Genomic DNA, 24,447 nt, shown 5'->3' with positions numbered 1-24,447 from the left:
TAGGCTCAAGCATAAGTTGTTCTTAGAAAGGTATCTCGTAGCCATTCAGCAAATTTCCTCTCTTGCAATCCGACATCAACCTGATCTTCCCAATCCCCTTGCATATTGAAATCTTCCCCCCCCCCCCCCCCCACAATCACATTTGCGACATTACCCTTATTACATGCCCTTTCCAGCTTCCTTTGCAATCTCAACCCCACATCTTGGCTACTATTTGGAGGCCTATATATGATTCCCATAATGTGTTTTTTTTTTACCCAGTGGTTTTTTAACTCTACCCATAAAGATTCAACATTCTCTGTCCCTATGTTACCTTTTTCTAAAGATGTAATTCCCTCTTTTACCAACAGAGCTACACCACCGCCTATGCCTTCTTGCCTGTCCTTTTGATACAAAGTATATCCTTTCACGGTAAGCTCCCAACTATGGCTTTCATTCAGCCACGACTCAGTGATGCCCACAACATCATACTGACCAATCTAATTGTGCCACTAGTTTGTCCGTCTTATTCCAAGTGCTACATACATTTAAGTACCACACCTTCAGTCCTGCATTCTTCACCCTTATGAACTTTGCTTCTGGTACAACATAATTCTTTGTTCTGTCTGCAGTTGTACACAATCATTGGCTTGTCCATCCTTGCATTCACAATACTAAAACCTCAGCTCTATCACACCAGTTCTTATGCCCCTGCCATATTAATTTAAATCACTCCCAACAGCTTTAGCAAACCTGACCACAAGGATATTGGCCCCCCTCGGATTCAAATGCAACCCGCTCTTTTTGTGCAGGTCACACCTGCCCCAGAAAGGGTCCCCATTATCCAGAAATCTGAATCCCTGCCCCCTGCTCCAATTCTTCAGCCACCCATTTATCTGCCTCCTCATTCTATTCCTATCCTCACTGTTGCGTGGCAGAGGCAGTAATCCCAACGTTACTATACTTGAAGACCTGCTTCTCAGCTTCCTTCCTAACTTAATGTATTTTGTTTTCAGGGCCTCATCCCTTTTCTATCTGTGTGGATGGTACCAATATGTACCACAATTTCTGGCTGCCTCTATTCATGTCATAAATTTCCATAATGTCACTCCTCAGTCTTTTGCTGTCCAGTGAGAATAAACAGCCTATTCATTCTGTCCTCCATTCCAGGCAGTGCTACCACACTCTGTTTTCAATCTCCACCCCCCCCTCCCCCAAAAAATCCCGGGTGGCAACCAGAGCTGTACATAACTTTGTATGGTCAAACCTATGTTTTGTACATGAAGCCCTAACTCTTGAACAGCCTGCCTTGGTATACTTAAAGCAGAGGTTGAAAGGTTCTTTCTTAAGGTGTCAATGGTGATGGGGAGTAGGAAAGAGAATGGGTTGAGAGGGATAATAAATCAGACTTGATGGGCCAAATGGACTAATTCTGTTCCTATTTCTTATGGAACTTAGAATGCATAGAAAATAAAAGCCATTGTTTAGAGTTTGATTAAAATGGGGATCAGTGCTAATCTGGCCAACACTAACAACATTCCCCTGCATTAATATTTTACAGAATCATATAATTTTGGACTTTTCAATGGCAGTCTTTTCATTTGATCTAGTCATAATTAGACTTCAATGGCAGGTGTCCTTCTCATTAAATGGGATGTTAAGACAATTCACAGGCACTTCTGAATTAATCCCATTAACATTCAGGAAAATCTGGTAAAAAATCTTGAAAGATGGTGATGAAGTGGATAGAATTGTACAATCTTCTGTGGTGTGCTCATTCTTTCTGAGTGATTTTCAGTATGGTGGCCATAGATGAGAAAAGGTAGAGATGAAGATTAGCTTTGTACTTTGAAACATGCAGTAACATTAACAACCAACACATTACGAGGATGTGCTATTGCAGACATAGTATGCCCACAATTTACTAATCCTATCCTGTAGCTCCTTGGAATGTGGGAGCAAACCAGAGCAATCGGGAGAAAATCACACAGTCATAGTGGAAATGTACAATTTCCTTGGTCAGCAACCTGAATTGAACCCAGATCACTGGCACTGTAAAGCATTGTGCTGGCCTCTGCACTACCATGCCTCTCGTGTGGTAGATGGTGCCAAAGGACAGCATGATCAGACCTCTTCAGGAAAGTAATTGCTTTATTCTGGCTCAGTAGTCGCTGCGACTTGGTGCATGAGGAATTTGAAATAAACAACCGTGAGACCACTAAGGTTGTCGTGGTAACATAGTGCAACACTATTACAACTCGGGGCATCGGAGTTCAGAATTGAATCCCGCTGCCCTCTGTAAGAGGTCTGTACGGACTCCTGATGGAATGGGTGGGTTTCCTCCGGGTGCTCTGGTTTCCTCCCATAGTCCAAAAAATTACCAGTTAGTAGTCATTGTAAATTGTGATTGGGGTTAGTCGGTGATTAGACTAGGTTTAAATTGGGAGGTGCTGCTGCCTTGGCTCAAAGGGCCTATCTGTTCTGTATTTCTAAAGAAATAAATGTTATTCTTCTTGATCTCTAAGACATGGCTTTTCTTACAGCTGATAACGAAAACAGCTTAACAATTAAACAAGTGCAGTCGCCACGTACAACTGCAACCACTGCTGCTACCGCCACCACATCTGCTGCCCCTATTGCTGCTACAGCTGCATCTCCAGACAAGAGGAATACCCACCGGCAGACCAACTGCACCAATGATAGTAAGTTCTGTACTCACGCCTGTACCAGAGACACAGTAATGTATGCTGTACATATCAGCTCCATACAGCACTGTAGGACAGTTTTCCAACTATTAACTCATCAGCATAAGCACCAGGAATAGAGATGTTTCTGAAGGGTGTAAGCTTGGCATAGTGCATGTGCAAAGGGAAGGTGGAATTTCCATAGCAACCACCAGGAGGAGCTGCTTTCCCGTAGCAGTGTTGGTAAGGTAAATGAGTCTTACCCAGCATTCACTAATGTACCCATGAATTCAAAATTCAACATTTCAGATTGTTTACTGTCATTTACTATACTAGCAGACAACTGCAGGAAACAAAGTTGTGATAGTAGGGGATTTTAATTTTCCACATATTGATTGGGACTCCCATACTGTTAAAGGTCTAGATGGGTTAGAGTTTATAAAATGTGTTCAGGAAAGTTTTCTAAATCAATATATAGAGGTACCGACTAGTGAGAATGCAATATTAGATCTCCTATTAGGAAACGAGTTAGGACAGGTGACGGAAGTGTGTGTAGGGGAACACTTTGTTTCCAGTGATAATAACACCATTAGTTTCAACTTGATCATGGATAAAGATAGGTCTGGTCCTCGGGTTGAGGTTCTAAACTGGAAAAAGGCCAAATTTGAAGAAATGAGGAAGGATCTAAAAAGCATGGATTGGGACAGGTTGTTCTCTGCCAAGGATGTCGTTGGTAAGTGGGAGGCCTTCAAAGGAGAAATTTTGAGAGTGCAGAGTTTGTATGTTCCTGTCAGGATTAAAGGCAAAGTGAATAAGAATAAGGAACCTTGGTTCTCGAGGGATATTGGAACTCTAATTTTAAAAAAGAGATGCATGACACGTATAGGAAATGGAGCAAATAAGGTACTTGAGTATAAAAAGTGCAAAGAAATACATAGGAAAGAAATCAGGAGGGCTAAAAGAAGACATGCAGTAGCTTTGGCAGTCAAGGTGAAGGATAATCCTAAGAGCTTCTGCAGGTATATTAAGAGCAAAAGGATAGTAAGGAATAAAATTGGTCCTCTTGAAGATCAGAGTGGTTGGCTATGTATGGAACCAAAAGAAATGGGGGAGATCTTAAATGGGTTTTTTGCGTCTGTATTTACTAAGGAAACTGGCATGGAATCAATGGAAATAAGACAAACAAGTAGTGTGGTCGTGGAACCTATACAGATTGAAGAGGAGGAGGTGCTTGCTATCTTGAGGCAAATCAGAGTAGATAAATCCCCAGGACCTGACAGGGTATTCCCTCGGACCTTGAAGGAGACTACTGTTGAAATTGCAAGGGCCCTGGCAGATATATTTAAAATGTCAGTATCTACGGGTGTGGTGCTGCAAGATTGGAGGATAGTTCATGTTGTTCCATTGCTTAAAAAAGGCTCTAAAAGTAATCCGGGAAATTATAGGCTGGTAAATTTGACATCGGTAGTAGGTAAATTCTTGGAAAGAGTGCTAAGAGATAGGATCTACAAGTATTTAAATAGACAGGGACTTATAAGGGAGAGTCAACGCGGCTTTGTGTGTGGTAGTTCAGGTTTTACAAATCTATTAGAGTTTTTTGAGGAGGTTACCAGGAAATTGGATGAAGGGAAGGCAGTGGATGTTGTCTGCATGGACTTCAGTAAGGCCTTTGACAAGGTCCCGCATGGGAGGTTAGTTAGGAAGATTCACTCGCTAGGTATTATATGGTGAGATAGTAAATTCTTTTCAAATCTTTTTATTATTATTAATATAATTATTATTCAAAAATAACACAGGTACATCAAAGTAACAACACTTACAATGCCTTAAAAAAGAGAAATTATCTTCAAGATTGAAAATTTTGTGAATTAAAAAAACCCTACTAAGCAAGAAAAGTGAGGGGAAAAAAGAAACGCATTGGGGGTACAACCCCGGAGCCATGCGTCATACAGAAAGCTGCTAAAAACAAACATCAAACCACCAACAAGAAGAAAGATCTATCAAAAAAAATTAAATTTAGATCGTGGAGGAAATCTTTCAGTTAACTGAAATGATAATAACAAGCAAATGAGCCCCATCTCTTCTCAAAATCATATAAAGGTTCAACTTCTAATTTTCACCAAGCTAAGACACAGCATCACTTGAGAGAACCATTGTGACAAAGTAGGAGCTGATATATCCTTCCATTTCAGCAAGATGGCCCTCCTAGCTATTAATGTAACAAACGCAATAACGTTGGTCAGACACAGAAATATCGTGGATATTTTGAGGAATTATTCCAAAAAGCACAGTCAATTTATTAGGTTGTAAGTTGATTTTGAGTGCTTTAGAAATTGTTGAAAAGACTGACTTCCAAAACTTTTAATATAGAACATGACCAGAACATGTCAGTGTAGTTATATCAGTTTTACATCTATCACAATACTTGTCAACATTGGGAAATATTTTAGAAAGTCTCTCCTTCATCAAATGGTAACGATATACAATTTCAAATTGAATCAGTGAATGACTAACACAGATAGAAGAAGAGTTAACCAGTTTCAGAATCTGCATCCAATCCTCCCATATAAAAGTCAAACTGAGTTCCTTCTCCCAATCCTGTTTAATCTTAAGTAAAGGACGCTTATCCCATTGTAATAATAAATTATAAATTCTTCCAATAGAACCTTTCATCAAAGGGATCATATTCATAATAGTATCTAACAAGTTAGCCTCCAATATGTAAGGAAAATTACTTAAATATTTTTTGTAAAAAATGTCTAACTTGAAGGTATTGTAAAAAGTGTGAATATGAGAGAGACTATTTATCAACTAATTGTTCAAAAGACATCAATCTGCCGCCTTTAAATAAATCCAAAAAAGAATTAATACCTTTATTTTCCAAAGTAAAAAAATTGGATCACTCCAGGAAGGTTTAAAAAAGTAATTACGATAAATTATACTACGAAGCTTAAATTTTTTAGTTTAAAAGAATTGCAGAACTGGAGCCAAATTTGTAAAGAGTGCTTAACCACAGGATATAGATTTAAATTAGTAACTTTAGCTAATTGTATAGGTAGAGCAACTCCTAATAACGAAGTTAAATAAAACTGTTTCACAGCTCTCAGTTCCAGGTCTACCCAAATTGGCCCATCGTTTCTATCACCCCAATATAACCAGAAGGACATTATCGCAAATTAACAGCCCAATAATACATTCTCAGATTAGGCAAAGCGAGGCCTCCATCCTTTTTCAACTTTTGTAAATGAAGTTTACTAATTCTTGGTCTTTTATTATCCCAAATAAAAAATAGAATAATAGAATCAATCTGATCAAAAAACTTCTTAGTCAAAAAAACAGGAATGTTATGAAATAAATATAAAAATTTTGGTAAAATCATCATTTTAAACTACATGAATACGAACAACAAGTGAAAACGTAAGTGGGCTCCATCTACTAAGTGAGTACTTCATAGAGTCGACTAAAGGAGGAAAATTGGCTTCATAAATATCCTTATATTTTTTAGTAATTATGACACCTAAATATATGAAAGAATCCATAACTTTAAAAGAAATATTATCATATATAGAGACAGATTCATTTAAAGGAAGTAATTCACTTTTACTAAAACTTATATCCTGAAAAATCTCCAAATTCGTCAAATAATTTTAGCAAAGCAGGAATAGATTCTTCAGGCTTAGATATATATACACACCAGTAAATCATCAGCGTAAAGAGAGATCTTGTGCATGGTCTCATTCACAAAAATCCCATGAATATTTTTAGCTTTACAAAGAGCAAAAGCAAGGGGTTCTAATATTAAATTAAATAACAAAGGACTTAATGGACAATCTTGTCCCCCGTGATAGCTGAAAAAAAGATCTAGTTATTAGTGACAACAGTAGCAATAGGAGCTTTATATATCATTTTAATTCAATTATTAAAATTAATACCAAAACCAAATTTTTCTGTGGTCTGTCTATATGAGGCACAATCAGTAGGATCTTTATCCTCTTTGAGAATTAAAGAAATAGAAGCCTCATGAAAAGTAGAGGGTAAATCACTTTTCACAAAAGAATCTTTAAACATCTCCAACATACATGGAGAAAGCAATTTTCCAAATTTTTAATAAAATTCTACAGGATAGCAGATTGCATTGAAAAAATAGCTTGATGAATTTCGGATTCGGTAATTTGGTCATCAAGAGTTTTTGATCCTCAGCAGAAATTTTAGGAAAAGCAATCTGAAGAATCTACTGGACATTGAGATTTATAAAGTTCAGTATAAAAATCTTGAAAAATCTTACTAATTTCTTTATAGTCCCGCACCAGGGTACCATCCTTTCTACGAATTTTCAAAATTTGCCTTTTGGCTCCAGCCGATTTTAATTGAGATGCAAGTAGTTTATTTTTATCTCCAAACATATAAAATTGGCTCTTTAACTTAAGTAGATAACCTTCAGTTGGATGAGTTAATAGGTTATATTGTGATTGAAGTTCCACCCTTTTTTAAAATAAGTCAATATTAGGGGAAGTCACATAAATATTATCTAAATCTTTAATTTGTTTTGAAATTTTATCTAATTCTGCTTTAGTCTGTTTTTTAAGTTTAGTTGAATAAGAAATAATCTGACCACGTAAAAATGCTTTAAATGTATCCCATATAATCAATTTGGACATATCTCCTATATCATTAAAAAGAAAAAATTCTTTTATCTTGCTTTCAATAAAACTGATTAAGTCAGAGTTTTGCAATAAAGTCTAAGACATGCACCATGGTGGACGGGCAAAAATGACATCATCAAATTCAAAGGACAAACTCAAAGGCGCATGATCAGAAATAGCAATAGCGTCATATTCAGTTTTTAACATTAGGCAAAAGGCGGGGATCAGTTATAATCAATCCTCGAATATTTTTATAGACATGTGAAAAAAAGGAATATTCTCTGTTATCAGGGTGCAAGTGCCTCCATAATTCAATCAACCCAAAATCCGTCAAAAAGGAGTTAATAACTGACGCAGAATGATTTGAAAGCTGCTGATTAGTTGGGCTCTTGTCAATCATAGGATTTAAACAACAGTTAAAATCCCCACACGTTATCAACATATATTCATTTAAATCTGGCAATAAAGCAAATACTTTTTTTAAAAAAAGGATCATCTAAATTAGGACCATACAAATTGACCAAAACAACCTTTCCTATTACAAATCACTCCTTTAACAATTAAAAATCTACCATTAGAATCTGATTCAATATCCTCGAGTAAACATATTAGATTTAATAAAGATAGATACGTCTTTAGTTTTACTCTGAGAAGTAGCATGAAGCTGTAATCCATTCCACCATCCAAAATATCAGTTTTGATCTCCCGCCCTGATATGCGTCTCCTGAGCGCAAATTATATCAGGTTGGAATTGATTAATAATTTTAAAAGACTTTTGTCATTTAATAGGATGATTCCAACCACGTACATTCCAACTTATTACATTAATCCGTTTAACTGCCATACTATAATATTATTCTAATTTACTTTATACATGCGCAGAACAAATGGTGGTGATGAAGAATACAACCATATAAAAATGAGCATAACCATATAAAAAACACGCATTCTCCGGAACCACCCAATGGGGAAAAACTCCTAACTCTAGACCCACCCACCCACCCTCCCAAAAGCCCGGAAAAAAGGCAAGCAAACTGAGATAGAATACAAAGCCATGGGCTGCTCTGTCGGTCTCCTCTCTCCCTACCCCCAGCCAGCACACAAAAAAATAAAATGACCTTGCAAGAAAGACAGTAATGTCTCAACAAAGGAGTGTTTACATTCTATCATGTATTAAACTAAAAAAGAACCAAAATAATATCTCTTAGAGAGAAAAACCAGCGCCATCTTAAGTTTAGTTTTAAATCTCTAAGAAAGCTTTAAATTTGGTTATTGGACGCTATAATAAAACAGATTAAAAGAGGTTAATATATTTAACTGAACTAAATTTACAATAATACTAATTAGTAATATCATAAGTAACTAAACCTTCCCAGATATATATAAAAAGAAACCCTGTTAGTAGGAAACAAACTACCAATTAGTAAATTAAGAAACAACAAAAAGAAACATCAAGCTAAATATTAGATAAAAGGAACAAATCCTTTTATCCTTTTTTCTCAGTCAAATATCTAATTAGCCATTTAAATAGTCAAACTTGAACCATAAATCTTCTTTCCAAAAAAAATCCAATAGGATGCAATAATGAGCAGGTTTTCTTATCTTTTATTAATCTCTCAATGGAATATTCAGATAGCCTTCATACATCTATTCAAAATGTGAATAATATACAAATAACGAAATAGCTTTTCAGATAGTTCATTTGGTAGTAGCATCAGTGATAGGTATAGCCTGAACAAAATCCAGTGTGGCTTTTGGGTCAAAGAAAATGTGTGGAGAAGAATTACGAAGAAAAACTTACATTCTTGTCGGGTAACTCAAAGAGAGAAATAGTTTCTTATCATATGCTTGTTTCATTACTGAAGCAAATCTTGATCTTTGTCCCATTGCTTCTTTCGGATAATCTTCATAAAAACAGAGCTCAGACTTGTTGAATCTGAAAACTCTGTTTTCTTGCTTGTCACATTATTTGATCTTTAATTTTAAAGTGATGAAAACAAACCAGAATAAATCTTGGTCTGCTTGAATCTTTAAATTTCAAAGTAAACACTCTATGTGCTCTTTCAATAGCAGGTGGCTGTGATAAAATACTCGGAAATAGAGTATGAAAGTGCTTACCAAAGTAAACCATTAAGTCTCCATTTTCAGCTCTTCCTTGCAATCCAACAATTCGTATATTGTTTCGGCGAGACCTAGTTTCCAGGTCTATAATATTATTTTGATATTTTTCCAAACGGGTTGTGGTTTCAGACAATTTTTGCTTAGTTAACTTCAATTCCTCTTCATGTTTAGTAACTTGAGTTTCCACATCTTTAAGTTTTCCCACTAGTTTGTCCGTGTCTATGCAAGATGATTGACAGAAAATAATAAAGCTATAGTGGTTGGGGTTGTGGGAGAGTGGGTTAGTGGGTGGATGTGTTGATCAGTCTTGCTGCTTAGGGAAATTAACTGTTTTTAGTCTGGTGGTCCTTGCTTGGACGCTGTGTAACCTCCTCCCTGATGGGAGTGGGACATAGTCCATGAGCAAGGTGTGTGGGATCCTTCATGTGTTACTGGCACTTTTCTGGCACCATTCCATGTATGTCCTTGATAGCAGGTAGGCTGGTGCCAGTGATGCATTGGACAGTTTTGACTAATTGTTGTAAGGCAAAGGTTAGCTGTATTTATCACGTACATATTGAAACATAGTGTAATGCATAGTTTGCATCGAGCATGTGCTGGGGGCAGCCTGTAAGTGTCACCACGCTTCTGGCACCAACATAGCATGCCCACAACTTACTAGCCCATATGTCTTTGGAAACCAGGAGAAAACTGTAACACCTGGAAGAACCCCACATTATCACGAGGAGAACGTACAAACTTGTTGCAGGTGGCCCCAACATTGAACCTCGATCTTACAGCTGGAAGCTGTAAAACATTACCGCTATGTTCCTGTGCTGAGAGAAATAAAAATAAGGCTGATTTTTATGGGGGAAAATAAATTTATGGGACTGATTGATGTGCATTTCCTTACTAAAATCATTCTGTTTTAATTTATTTCACTACTATGAAAATCCATGTTTTTTTTATAGTCCTTTGTTTCACAAGGCTTAAACCGACAAACGTAGCAATTCAAACAAAAATACTCATTGGAATTTTGCCAGCTTCTCTTTTCAGAGTTGAACTGTTGACAATGAAAATTTAAACCCAGTGGCCACTTTGTTAGATGCACCTGTATATCTGCTCATTAATGCAAATATCAGGAACTCAGGTTACAGAAGGATGCAAATGTGGTCAATAGGATCAATTGTTGTTCAGACCAAGAAATGTGATCTTAGTGACTTTAACTGTAGAATGAATGACTAATAGGCACTGGAGAAGTTTTTTCCCTACTGAGGTCACTTTGCTGAACAGTTAACTGCTGGTTAACTGTCGGCTAACTATTACTTGGATTGCACTACTTGTATGTATAATCTATATTTTCATTTATATTTATCATTATTATTGTTATGAGCAGAGAGACAACATCTGCCAGAAGTAAATTCCTTGTATGTGCACAGGTACTTGGCGATTAAATTCTGATTCTGATGATGTTGGTGCCAGGGGTGGGTGGGGTGTGAGTATCTCAGAAACTGCTGATCTGGTATCGTCACATACAACAATCTCGAGTTTACAGAGAATGGTACAAAACAAAAAAAATCATCCAGTGAGCGGCAGGTCTGTGGGTAAAAATACCTTGTTAATGAGAAGAAGTCAAATGAGAATAGGCAGACTGGGTTCAAGCTGACAGGAAGACAACAGTAACTTAAATAACCACACATTACAACAGTGGTGTGCAGAAGAGCATCTCTGAATGCACAACACATCGAACCTTAAATGCTGCAGCAGCAGAAGACCACACCGGGTTCCATTTCTCTACTTAATATAGTGGCCACTGAGTGTATTTTTAATTATATCAATTATTCATACTACTTAAGCAACATAGATTATAATGTTGTTATTTTGATGGGCAGAATTATTTTTCTAATATTTATTTCTTTCATTTGCAGTGAATAGCTCAGCCCTTGATAAAGAACGCCAACACGTTGCTGAGAAGCTACTCAGGGTGATGTGCGCTGATCTGAAGGCACTGGCTGTGATTAATGGAAAAGACTTCGTCAAACTTGCTCAGACACTTGTAGACATTGGTGCACGTTATGGTTCCTTTCCTGTAGCTGACGTCCTTGGAGATATGAATGCACTTGCTCTGAAACATCTGCCCAGAATGTACAATCAGGTGAAGGTCAAAGTGACATGTGCACTCGGAAGTAATGCTTGCTGGGGAATTGGGGTCACCTGCCATTGTCAGAATGTGGGGTCAGAGTCGTTCTACATTCTAACAGCACATCAGGTGGAAGGGTTACAGATGAAACGGTATGTGCTGGGCATTAAAGAGGTTGATGGGAAAGAAACTGGTGACCAGGTTCACCAGTGGGTGTTGAATGTCCTTTCTGAATTTGTAATGTCAGAGATGAGAACAATTTATGTCACGGATAGCAAAGTCAGTTCTGCTGCTTTGTTGAAAGCTGGGATATGTCTGCGGTGTTCAGCCTGTGCATTGAACTCCATGGTAAGGAGTGTACTCAATGAAAGAACATTGCAGGCACAAAACATGCCAGAGGTTACTGAACTTGTGAGTAACTGCATCCAGATAATGAGTTCACTGGAGCAAGGTACTGACACTCCAGAGTTATCCAGCCTTCTTGAAGGACATCAAGCTCCATGTTGTTGGAATTCAGTTGCAGACTCTCTCCTCCTTGTACACGAGAAATATGAACAGTTACGAGAATTAATCAGTGGCAGGAAGGAACTCAAACACTTCCAAAATTGCAATAAAAGTTTGTTGAACAATCTTGCAGCTATTTTGGCTCCAGTGAAGCAGGCTGTTATCGAACTAAGTTGTGAAAACAAACCAACTCTGCAGCTCGTGCTCCCGACCTATATCAGATTGGAGAAACTCTTCACATCCAAAGCTAATGACGCAGGCAACGTAAGCAAACTCTGCCATCTCTTTCTGGAGTCCCTGAAAGAAAACTTCAAAATGGAGAATGCTCACAAAGTAGCAATGGTGCTTGACCCCCATTCGAAGCACTTGCGGTCAGTGCCGCACTACCAGCAAGAGGAAGTAATCAGTCGAGTGTGCGAAATGATTTCAGATATGGGACAGTCCTGTGAAGACGTTGTTGAATTCCAACCAGCGAGGAAGAGAGTGCGTGGAATGAGTGAAAACACAAAAACTCCTGCAAACAAAGACGCGAATCAGGATGAACGAAAGGAGGAAGTGTTTCAGTATCTAAAGGAGCCGGTGCCCAATAAATCCACAGATCTGTTTGGTTACTGGTCAAATGCCACTCAGAAGCACCCAAAGTTAGCCAAGCTTGCCTTTTGGCTTTTGGCTGTGCCAGCAGTTGGTGCAAGAAGTAGCTGTCTGAATAACTTTGAGACATTTTCAGGAAAGCAGAAGAGACAGCTGACACCAGAGGTGATGAACAAGCTAATGTTTCTGAAGTCAAACTTGCAGTAACTCCCTGCCTTGTCTGACACATTGGTGCTCTAAAGCAGAACTTAACCCAGGTGGTGAAGTCCGTTTTATTACATAACCTTTCTTACTGTGATCATTTTGTCTTTATTTCTGTGATCTACGTCGTATTTGTTGAGACATTCTGGGTGAGCTGCCCCTTATGGCTCACTGGGCCAGTCCGGTGAGTGGCTGGGAAATCCACCCCAGGTTTGATCCCTGATCTGTACCGAGGAAATTACAGGACGGGACAGGTATCAATGGACTGTTTCTGGGCCGTGCTATTATTAACCTAAATAAATAGTTAGTGTTGTTCATTGAACATGTTACCTGGACCAAGGATGTGGCCAATGTCGGTTGCACAGTTTGCAACAAGTTACATTTTAGTTGAAGTCACCATATCAGGACGGGGACTGGGGCATGCACTAAGCTCTGGAAACGATCTGTAACCGTTTATATTGTGCTTCCAGCAGCCACCAAGGTCAAATCTACACATCCTCTAATCTCTCTGCCACTGGCCTGTCTGTGTACCAAATACGCAAGGAATAAAATAGTTTGTCTAAACTGTTATGAAGACAGCAGTCAATGGGAGATGAGACCGATTCCCTGCCAAAGTTCGAGTCCTTCACAGTTTTACACTTTGCCTGTGTTTCTCTAGCTTTGTACTGAGAACCTCCTTTAACATGAGCAATTGTCTACAATTGCAGTGTTGTGGATGGTGCTTTTATATATCACCTTGTCAAAATTAATGGAACTATTATCTTCTGAGATGTCTGCTATTTCAAAAGTGGTTATCTGATAGTCATTTATGTTATTAAAATGTCATGTCTGAATACAAAGTTCCAAGATGATGAAATTTGATGTCCAAATTGATGTGGAACTTGATGAGAGTTTAATATTAAATATTTATCAGTTCAGCTAAAGGTATGTTTGACTTTCAGATAGCTGCTATGTCAATGTACGGAGCAAACTATACCTAATTACCCCTCCTTTTGAGACATACAAGGAAGGGGTGTTGAACTTTGTATTTTAACTGGGTTTATTTTAAGCTAAGGAAGTCGTACACTAAAATTAAATACAGAGGATTCCAGTTAATTTGGGACACATCAGAAGCAGTACATATCGGCTCAATAAAGTAGCTGACCAAATCACCAAAGTTTCATGGAAATCAAAGTAGGTATGCAGTATACAACCCTGAGATTTGTCTTCCTGCAGGATGTCATGAAACAGAGAGAAACACTACGTCACTTGTTCAAAGAAAACATCCAATACCCAATGTGCCAGAAAAAACAAGTCACGCAAATGGCAGAAAGCAAGCAAATAACAAAATATTATTCATCAAACTGCAGAGTCCGTGAAATAGCATAGGAATGTTCAAATCAGTTTAGCGCTGCTGTTCTTTGATTGCAGGCTGCAAAGCCAGTTCACCACGATCAAAAAAGCAATAAAAAAAAAGAGTAACCAGAATCAGATATAACATGATTATATGTTATATACACAACCCCCCGGATGTCTGTTGTATGCGACCCAGAAGCCACGGCGACCCTCTGGCTTACCGGCCGTGTCACGAGTCACGAATTGGGGCTCGACTTCCAGAGCCACCTGAAAAGTGTGATAATGGAGTATGACGGGCCCCTCCCACCAATTGCAGTCAGAAATCCCCAGTTCTGTGGGAATTCGTCACATACCCCGCTACTGACCCGTTCTCTACAAACGGGTCTAATCCACAAACCACACCAATCACACCTTGACCAAGGCCCAAGACTATGCACCCACCCTCCATTGGCAGCAAGTAAGAGGGAGACCAGTCGCATGCACATGCTGAACTCGCCTTCCACTCTCATCCTCATTGATTTCAATCCTGCTTTAGTCAGTGAGAAAGCTGATCATGGGTTCATGCTCCGCCATTCTGTTTTCAGCCACACTGAATTACCTTGGAAACAGCAAAAGTAGCAGATCGTTTAGTCAGCCCAAAAACACATTATCAAAATGTAATTTACAAACTCCAATTGCACCTAGGTTAGTAGAAGTATATTTAAAAGAAGTAGTAGTAATTCTGTGAACTGTCTGCAGGATGTCACATTAGGTGGGTTGGTCACTGGCACCATAAAGGGATATAAAAAATGCTGTTTAACTGAGTAATAAATTATGTATTTAAATTAATTACTGAACCAATTGGAACACTAACAGTAGTATGAAGTTGTATTAGTTTCTAATAGTTACCGACAGAAGGATTCATCCAGTGTACGCTGCATGTTCTTTTGAGTGAATATAAATAAACAAAATCAGTACAGACACCTAATGCAGATAATAGACTTCCTTCATGAAACCAAAATAAAAACAAAATGATCAAAAGTCACTTTTTTTTTAAACGGCCCAGATGAATAACATAATACAAGCACATGCAACTGATGCTAGTTAGAACTTATTCGACAACTGTCTCCTGTCCCAATTAAGTTGCATAGTGTCCCAAATAAAGGGAATCCCAGTTGTTTACTTGATTAGTTTTTGTCCTTTGAGAGCTTTTCCAAAAAGTAGCTGCCATAATTAACTGGAATCCACTGTATTAAAATACAACGGCTCAAACCTAGTGATGGTACTGTAACAAGAGACCAAAAATCTTGGATTCAAAGCATAACTGATCAAAGAAAAACTCAATACATGGGCAACTCGTAATTCCCATTTTGTATGCTGTATCTGGTTTGTAAACCCACATATCAAAGCTGATGGAGGGATAGCATCCTAACACTGTTTATCACTGAGTTGTGTCTGTGCAGACTTTATAAATGGACATCAGTTTAACCATTTCCCAGTGCTTGGCACACTCATAGCTCTGTAAGCACAGATCTCAAATCCCTCATCAAGGTGTTTTTTTAAAAGTGAGAAGCTTTCTGCCTTCCCCACTCTCAGACAGTGAACTCCAGACTCTGGAAAAATAATTGTCAGCCACCCTCTCGTCTAACCCAATGAACTTAAATACATGGCCCTTCCTTATTGTCTCAGCTAAAGCAAAGGGGTCATTCCAGTATATCTGTCCAGCCTCCAATTTTATGTACCACTATTAAATCTCACTTTCTCTTTGGTCCAAAGGAAACAATCCAGCATAGATAGTCTCCTTTAATTTTTTAGTCTTGTTTATCTGTACTAAAGTTGGCTGAAATAATTTACAATACAGTTGCATAATTCAAGATGCAGCTTCTTCTGCCAGCAGTACTCTTTACAGCTCAGTGTGACACTGAGCTGGTCTGTTCTTCCATAGAAACATGTCTTCTTCCTCCAGTGCATAATGGCCTCCCGTCAACCTGATACTTTGATAAGGAATCGTTCAGTATTTTCAGTCATTGAACACTACAGCGGGGAAACTGGCCAATCGGCCCATCTAATCTGTGCTGAACTGTTACTCTGCCTAGTTCCATCGACCTATCAGCTATACCCCTCCCACCGGTATGTATTTATCCAAACTTCTCTTCAGTGTTGAAATCAAACTCTCATCCACCACTTCTGCCGGCAGCTTGTTCCACACTCTCACCACCCACAGTGAAGGAGTTCCCCTTAAATATTTCACCTTTCACCTATGACCTCTAGTTCTGGTCTCACTCAACATCAGTGGATATAGCCTGCTTGTATTTACCCTGTCTATACCCCTCATAACTTTGTATACCTCTGTAAGATCTTCTCTCATTGAGTTCCAGGGAATAAAATTGTATCTATTCAAACATTGCCAGGAAGACAGTTTCTGTGTATCCAGAAATCTTTGTTTGACTTGTTTATTTTCTAGTGACACTTCCATCTGGCAATAAGCTATACGCCAGTGGAACAATAATTTGGGACTTCCCCATTTTCCATGTCTAGTCAAGGCTCAGTGGATCATCTTGTTATGATTGGTCTGACCAATTGTAGTGTACATAGAGTTCTATAAGGTCTTTGACAATTTCCCACAAGAGAATGGGGCAAAAAAAGATCAGGACCTCTGGGATCTTGGACAAATGGGCAAAATTGACTCTGTAAAAGAAGCCATGGCAACAATAGAGGGATTTTTTTTTTGTCATTAAGCTTGTGGCCTATGGACGTTAATGGTGGGGTCCTTTATATAAATTTAAAAAAATGTTTGGATGTTACTAAATGTTCAGATGACATGTTTCTGTTGATAGTGGTCTATCTACTGCCTGTTATGCTGCTTGTGTTTAACTCGGCAATGAAGGTCCTCCAACTCTAGAAGTGTTAAGGGCTTCCTTCATAGTGTCAACAGCCTGGTCTTTCTTACTGGCAGTCATGTAATTTCTGGTTCCGTGACAATTTTATTTTATTAGTCAGGGTTGTTTGTCCTGACCTGAATCCTCGAACCTGGAGGACCAATGGAGCATTCTTAGTCTGGCTGCTATCCTTTGACCTGTTTGGCATGGGTCTCTGAGTCATTGAGGCATGCAACCCTCCAAATCATGACAAGCTTGTAATCCTCTTGAAGGTGTTGATAATGAGAGTAGTTAAAGGCTATAGACTGTTTTGGACACACGACAAAATGGCCAAAGCAATGACAAATGGAATTTAACCCTGATAAGTGACGGATAGGACCCGTGGTTAGGGAGGATTGGATAACGAGGTCCTCTGTGTACATGTCCAAGGATCCTTACAAGTGACCAGTCAGGAAGATAAGCTAGCGAAGAAAACCTTTGAGAGCGTATGGAGAATAAGAGCAGGGAGGTTATGATGCAATATTATAAAAAATTGATTAAGTTAGAGCTGAAATATCCTGTGGCAGAACAGCTGTGTAGTGTTTGGCAGAATGTTTTACAGCACCAGTGACCTGGGTACAATTCCCGCTGCTGGCTATGTTCTCCCTATGACAGTGTGGGTTTCCTCCTACATTCCAAAGACATGAGGGTTAGTAGGTTAACGGTACAGCCATGGGATCTTTGGCTGGGAGGGCCTGTTACCATGCTGAATCTTCAATAAACCAGTACTGTGTCCAGCTCTAGTTTCCATGCCATAGAAGCGATATTATTGGAGAATGAGTTGTGACCTGATCGGTGTATACGATCATGAGGAGCATAGGGTGAAAGTACAGTCTTTCCCAGGGAGGACATGGGTTTAAGATCAGAGGTGAGAGATTTAAAAGAGACAAATAGTGGTTGAGGTAGTTACATTAGCAACAATATGGGTGTCAAAGGATACAGGCTGAAGGCAGGAGAATGGGGCTGAGAGGGATAATAAATCAGCCATGACAGAGTGGCAGAGCAGGCTCAATGGCTGAATGGCCTAATTCTGCGCCTATGTCTTATGGTCTTTCTTAAAAGCCATCTAGATAGTATACAGGAGACATTTAGAAGGCTTTGGACCAAACATGGTCAGATAGGACAAGCTGGCTAGTCAACATTTTTTTCAGAGATAAGTTGTGCTGAATGGCCTGTTTCTGAGATGTGTGATTATGATCAAGATACAATGCGAATTCATCAAGGTACTGTCTTGAGATGGAATGATTTTGTTCTGAGGAGAGATCTGTGGGCTGGTTTTATTTTTGGAATGGAGGAGGCTAATGTGACCTGATATGGGCGTACAAAATTTAGGGGTGTAGGTGGGTAGGAAACTTTATCCTTAGCAGAGATATCTAGTAATAAAGGGTACAGGTTTGGAATTGATCTAAGGAAGAACTTTATCCCAGATGAGGAAGGGGAATGTGGTTGGAATCTAGACTCTGCTATACGGAAGGGTGGGTGGTGGAGCCAGAGTCTCTGACAACATTTAAGTATGAAAACTAGCACTCAAATGGGCAGCCTACAAAAGACTAGTAAACAGTACAGATATGTACTTGGTCTGATGTGGCAAATGTCCCGTTTCACTTCTGTTACTGTCTGCCCCCTTCAGTCATTGGGTTTATGTAATACACAGATATCTGACATTAGTCTGTTGCTCAGCTCAAATTACACCGTACCCCTAAATTATCCTATGACTTCCTAACTGCCAACCATTCTGACAAGACAACGTTACAGCTGTCTCAAAATAAAGGATATGTAAAATCCTGTTCAATGTAAAGCACTGTGTAGTTTTAACTTTGATTAGGGTTGTATGAATTAAAGGCATTATTCAAAAGAGCACCACTTACATTGAAATGTTAATAACCCTGTGCACACCAGTTTTTACGACGGTCAGGTTTGTTGACCTGTATATATGAATTAAACAGACTTGGTGACTTACTGGCCTGAATTGAATTGTTTAAACATTTTCACAAAATAAAATACTTCCTACTGTAATGGTCACTCAAGTATAATGTTCTCCCAAGGGATATTCCCTTAATGGAGAATGCCTGTGCATGATTTTATTTAACTGGGGAGGCTGATGCACAGGCAGCCACTGCATGATCCATGATCAGGGTCCAGAGGCATAGCATCCAAAGTGACTGGAATCCCTTTAGAGCTGCAGCCTTCCTCTGCTTTCACTGTTGTTGTGATATGTCATCATTGAGATCTTGATGAACCTCCCCCCTTGACCTTACTACCATGGCAAAGCACCACCAGATGGCTAAATTCCAGACAGCATCACTCTCTGGTTCCCAAGAACTCACTAGCCTCTTCACAACATGATGATCCTTGGAGAAGGATACCGCTGTATCTAGTCCTGGAACCCATTAAATCCCAAAACATAGTGCAGCTGTGCCCTCAAACTTCTCAGCTCAATCCCCACTGACTCTTATTTTCCGTAATCACAATGACATCTGCCCCTGTTAAGGAGAATGTAAAGAATTCAGCAGCAGCCCACTTAAGGTTGCATGGCTGGGCACCAAAATAAGTCTTAAACCATGAGGCTTGAGGGAATGGAACAGTAGTTATGCATTTGGTACCTTGTGTCAACTCCACCATTCAGTAACAAAAGATTCTGTAGATGCTAGAAATCCAGAGCAAAGCACAAAATGATGGAGGAATGTTGGTCAGGCAGCATCTATGGAGAGGAGTAAACAGTTAATGTTTAGGGCTGAGGCCCTTCATTGGGACTCAACTCCGTACCTTTCAGTGTTGTAGGTGACATGGTATTAGTTTTGTCAAATATACATCGAAACACATTTCCCCATCAGCTGCTATCACTTGTCACCTTGTACTCCTCCCCTTCCATGACCTGCTTATTCTGGCTTCTGCCCCTTTCCAGACCTGATGAGGGATCTTTGCCCAAAACATTGTTTATTCCTCTCTGTAGATGTTTCCTGACCTGCTGATTTCCTCCATCATTTTATGTGTGATACTCCACTATTCAGTATGTGGCAGATGTTTAATCTTACCATAACTTTCCCACACTAATGAAATCTCCCTTGATTCCTGTGACATCCTAAAATCTCTGTCCGAGCAAGGTGTGGGGCGATTTGCAGCACCACATTCAAGCAACAGCTAAATATGAAAAGCCCTGGGAGGAGGGGGAAGAACGTTTCCTTAAAGCCTCTAAAACAATAAACCAATTGTATTTTGAACATGCTGTGTACCAACTGTACCTCAGAAGCTGCATTGTTTGCCCCCCGTGTGAGTGGGAGTCTTTCTACACTCTGGTCACTGAACAAGATTGGAACCCGGTGTGGTTTTCTGCTGCTGTAGCCCATCCGCTTCAAGTTTCAATGTGTTGTGTGTTGAGAGATGCTCTTCTGCACACCACTGTTAACCTGCTTATTTGAGTTCCTGTTGTCTTTCTGTCAGCTTGAACCAGCCTGGCCTTTCTTATCTGACTTCTCACATTAACACTGTGTTTTTGCCCACAGAACAGCTCCTTACTGGATGTTCTTTGTTTTTCGCACCATCCTCTGTAGACTCCGAAGGCAGTACATGAAAATTCTGGGACTTCAGCAGTTTCTGAGAAACTCAAATCGCCCTGTCTGGCACTAGTAATCATTCCTTGGTCAAAGTCACTTAGATCACATTTCTTCCCCATTCTGATGATTGGTCTGAACAACTGAACCTCTTAATCATGTCTGCATTAATAAGCAGGTGTACCTAATAAAGAAGCCACTGAGTGGATAATCCTGTTCCCTTGGTTACCAATACAACCAACTCCAATGTAAGTCATGAATGGAATGTTGTAGAGTACAGACGCTTCAGCCCCCAATGTTGAACCACTCTAACCCTTCCAACCATTTATTTATCATCCATGTGCCATTAGTCCTAACTGTTATTCTTAAGCCCTTCTACTATTCTGCAGACTGCAGAAATTAATTGATACACAGCCTTGTTTTGCACACAACTGATCAGGTATCTGTGGAACTAAATTTTGTGTTGCTTGGATTTCCAGCAAATGCAGATTTTCTCAAGTTTGTAATCCTGTCTGGAACTAACTCTAATGGGCATCATGTCAAAAGATAACTCAAAACATTAGATACAAAAATGCATTGTTTCAAAAGCTGTCAAGTTTAATGATTTACGTGGGACAACATTTTGTCTTAATGCAGACTTGGTTTATGGGTTTTCTTTGCTTAACATCCAAGGATACATGTATTGAAAGGACAGACAGGTAGGCACAGAGGGGTGGGGTGGCCCTGTAAAAAATGAAATCAAAACCTTAGGTGATGTAGGATTGTATGATGTGGAATCCTTGTGTGTAGAGTTTAAAAACTGAAAGGGTTTTAAAAAGATCCTGATTTGGGTTGTATACATGCCTCTGAATAGTAGCTATGAGTTGAGGGGCTGTGGTCATAATCTGACTGAATTCACCCTGCAGTTTGAGAGGGAGAAACAAAAATCTGATGTGTCAGTATTATAGTGAGCAGTTTTGAGCCCATGACTAAGAAAAGGAATTGGAGCATGTTCAGAGAAGGTTCATGAGAATGATTCCAGGAATGAAAGGATTAACGTATGAGGAGCATTTGATGGCTCTTGGCCTGCAGTCACTGGAGATTAAAAGAATGAGGGGGGGGGGATATATTGAAACGTATTGAAAGGCCTAGTTAGAGTGGATGTGGAGAGAATGAATAGTGGGGAGTCAAGAACCAGAAATCACAGCCGTAGAATAGAGGGACATCTATTTAGAACATATGAGGAAGAATTTCTGTCAGCAGCGGGTGGTGAATCTGTGGAATTCATTGCCACAAATGGCTGTGGAGGCCAAGTCATTGGGTGTATTTATAGCAGAGGTTTATGGGTTCTTGATAGAGTATCAAAGGGAGATGGCAGGAGAATGGGGTTGAGCTGCAGATGATTCAGCTTGCAACATCAGAGTTCTCCACCAGGACCCTGTCCTCCCTTTTTTACAACCAGCTATTGCTGAGTCATGAGAGACTTTCTGCAGGTGACGTGACTGAGTCTGAGGGTAAACAGGAAGGGAGCCAGTACATACCTTGTCTCTTGTGGGGCCCCAGTACTGCTTATAGCCATGTCTGACACACATCTTTGAAGCCACACATACTGTGGTTTGCCAGTCAGGTAGTCCGATATCCAGGATACAATGCAAGTGCCAATCTGCTTTGCTGTGGGAAAAGCTACATTCATCGAGGGCTGTATGGTACTGAAGGCACTCAAGAAATCAAACAGCATGATCCTCACAGTGTTGGCCTGCTCATCCAAATGGGAGTAGGCTCTGTTCAGTAGGAAGATAACGCATTATTGACTCCAATGTGCTCCAGGTAGGCAAACTGCAGGGGATCAAGGACTGACATGACCAGGGGTCAGAGGTGAGCCAGAGCAGGCCTCTCTAGGGTCTTCATGATGTGTGAGGTTCAAGACTTACGCTGGCCTTTCTTGGGTACTGGGACCACACGTTTTCCACAAAGGTGGGACCCTTTCCAGGCTGAGACTCAGATTAAAAATTCACTGGAGAACTCGACGCAGCTGCTCAGCACACTCCTTCAGGACCATGGGGTTCACACCATCCAGTCCCAATGCTTTGCTGTTTCTGAGTTTCCCCGGAGTCCATCTCAGCTGCTTGGTAGGGAAGGCAAGTCCATGGAGTTGGTGGAAGGTGGAGGTGAAGATTGGGACAATAGCAGTTGGTATGTGGAGGTGTGGATGGTAGGTGCAGGGCAGGGGGTGGATGTAGACAGTGGTAGCTTGTGTTTTTCATCCACATGTTGAACTGGAGGAGGGACGAGGGGAAGTGTTTATGCTGAGAGAGCATACGTGCTTCGGCACCTGGACTGGTTTGCTCAGGGATGTGAACAGGTGGGCAGTTGTCAAACCTATTGAAGAACTGGTTTAACTCATTAGCCCATTCACGGGTGCAATTGGAGGCTCTCCAGCTAGGCTGATTGAAGCCAGTGATGTTCTTCATGCCTCGCCACAAGTCCTGTGTACTACTCTGCTCAAGCTTGTTCTCCAGCTCTCTCCTTCATTCCTCTTTAGCCACCTTGATCATCTTGTTTAGATCCTTCTGTGCATTTCAATACCTCCCCATCTCCTGATCTAAAGGCTCTTTTTGTGCTTGAGAAGAGACTTTAGATCACTGGTGACACACCCTCACTGATGGTAACAATGAGAAGAGGGCACGTCCTGGGGCTCCGTATCAAAGATACCACCTTTTGAAGGTGTCCTTGATGCTGGAGTGACTGGTACCCATGATGGAGCTGGCTGAGTTTACAACTTCCTGCAGTTTTTTCCAATCCTGTGCAGTGGCCCCTCCACATCAGGCGGTGATGCAACCAGTTAGCATGCTCTCCAAGGGTCTGATACCATGCTATGTATCTCTAAATAAAAATAAGTAAATACATAATTAATCTTTAATTAGTTTGGAACTCAAGTTTCTCTTATTTCTCAGCTCAGTTAAAATGTGTTTTTACTAAGCATAATGTATGCAACTGTGGCATAAAGAATGTGTTTATATGTTCATTTTAATTATTTGACAGAAATGGAGTTTGCAGAATGGTTGATGGAGAGTGAGTGTACATTCTGGATAAGTATATGTTACAATCAGAATCAGGTTTATCATCACTGACTTCAATGTAAATTGCTTTATTGTAGACACAGGTGCTGGAGTAATGTGAACACCTCGTCCTCTATACCAATTACTTATCACACTATGGGAGGAGTGGTCCTGAGGGAGGGGAACACTGACAGGGCCAGCACCGAGGGAGGGTTATTGCCTGAATCTTTTCTATAACATTTTGCATTAGAAATGAGACCTGTTGCCATGTTATCAAGCAAGTATGAGGATAATAAATCACAACTGCAAAAAAGCTGAAAGGCCAGAAAAGGGGTGGTGAAAATTAATCAGGTCATTAATTTTTAGGCTTTTCTAAGGCAGCAGCATCAGTCTGAACTAATCTTAACTTGGCTGTCTCCACATTTTGGCACGGAATCCAGTCATTCTCTCGGAGCCGGGAGTACCTGGGGTTTGGGGGCATCTGAGATAGGGGGGCAGTGTTTCAGTGTTTTCATGTGGATCATTGGGATGTGTTCCTTATTGATAGGGTTCACCCAGCCCAAACCTGCCCAACACCAAGTCTGTTCCAACACAGGTCAATGCCCACACCTCAACCTTGGACATCTGGTTCACTGTCATTCCATGGGCTACTGTCTCACTGGAGTGCACACTTATCTATATGTTCTCCCTCCTGTGTTACTCATGCTGTTGCATATTAGCCAGAGAAGGTAGTCAGTGGGTCTCAGCCTGCAAAGTTGACTGTACTCTTTTTCATAGATGCTGC

The 24,447-nt window shown here is 40.0% G+C and overlaps 1 protein-coding gene across 17 annotated transcripts in view; it reads left to right on the top strand.

Moving 5' to 3' along the window:
• Window positions 1-18,932, top strand: part of LOC132407464 (zinc finger protein 618-like) — a 110,493-nt gene extending 91,561 nt beyond the window's left edge. For all 17 annotated transcript variants that reach the window (XM_059994010.1, XM_059994014.1, XM_059994017.1 and 14 more), the window contains 2 exons: window positions 2,523-2,681; window positions 11,335-18,932. In XM_059994010.1, coding sequence (XP_059849993.1) covers window positions 2,523-2,681; window positions 11,335-12,848 — 1,673 coding nt within the window. In that variant the 3' untranslated portion in view covers window positions 12,849-18,932. The remainder of the gene's footprint in view (window positions 1-2,522; window positions 2,682-11,334) is intronic.
• The last annotated feature ends 5,515 nt before the right edge of the window (window positions 18,933-24,447 follow it).

Source organism: Hypanus sabinus, chromosome 18, assembly GCF_030144855.1.
Source record: "Hypanus sabinus isolate sHypSab1 chromosome 18, sHypSab1.hap1, whole genome shotgun sequence".
Classification (NCBI taxonomy): domain Eukaryota; kingdom Metazoa; phylum Chordata; class Chondrichthyes; order Myliobatiformes; family Dasyatidae; genus Hypanus; species Hypanus sabinus.
The sequence above is the reverse complement of the archived record's forward strand: the minus strand, read 5'-3'. Positions and strand labels throughout refer to the sequence as shown.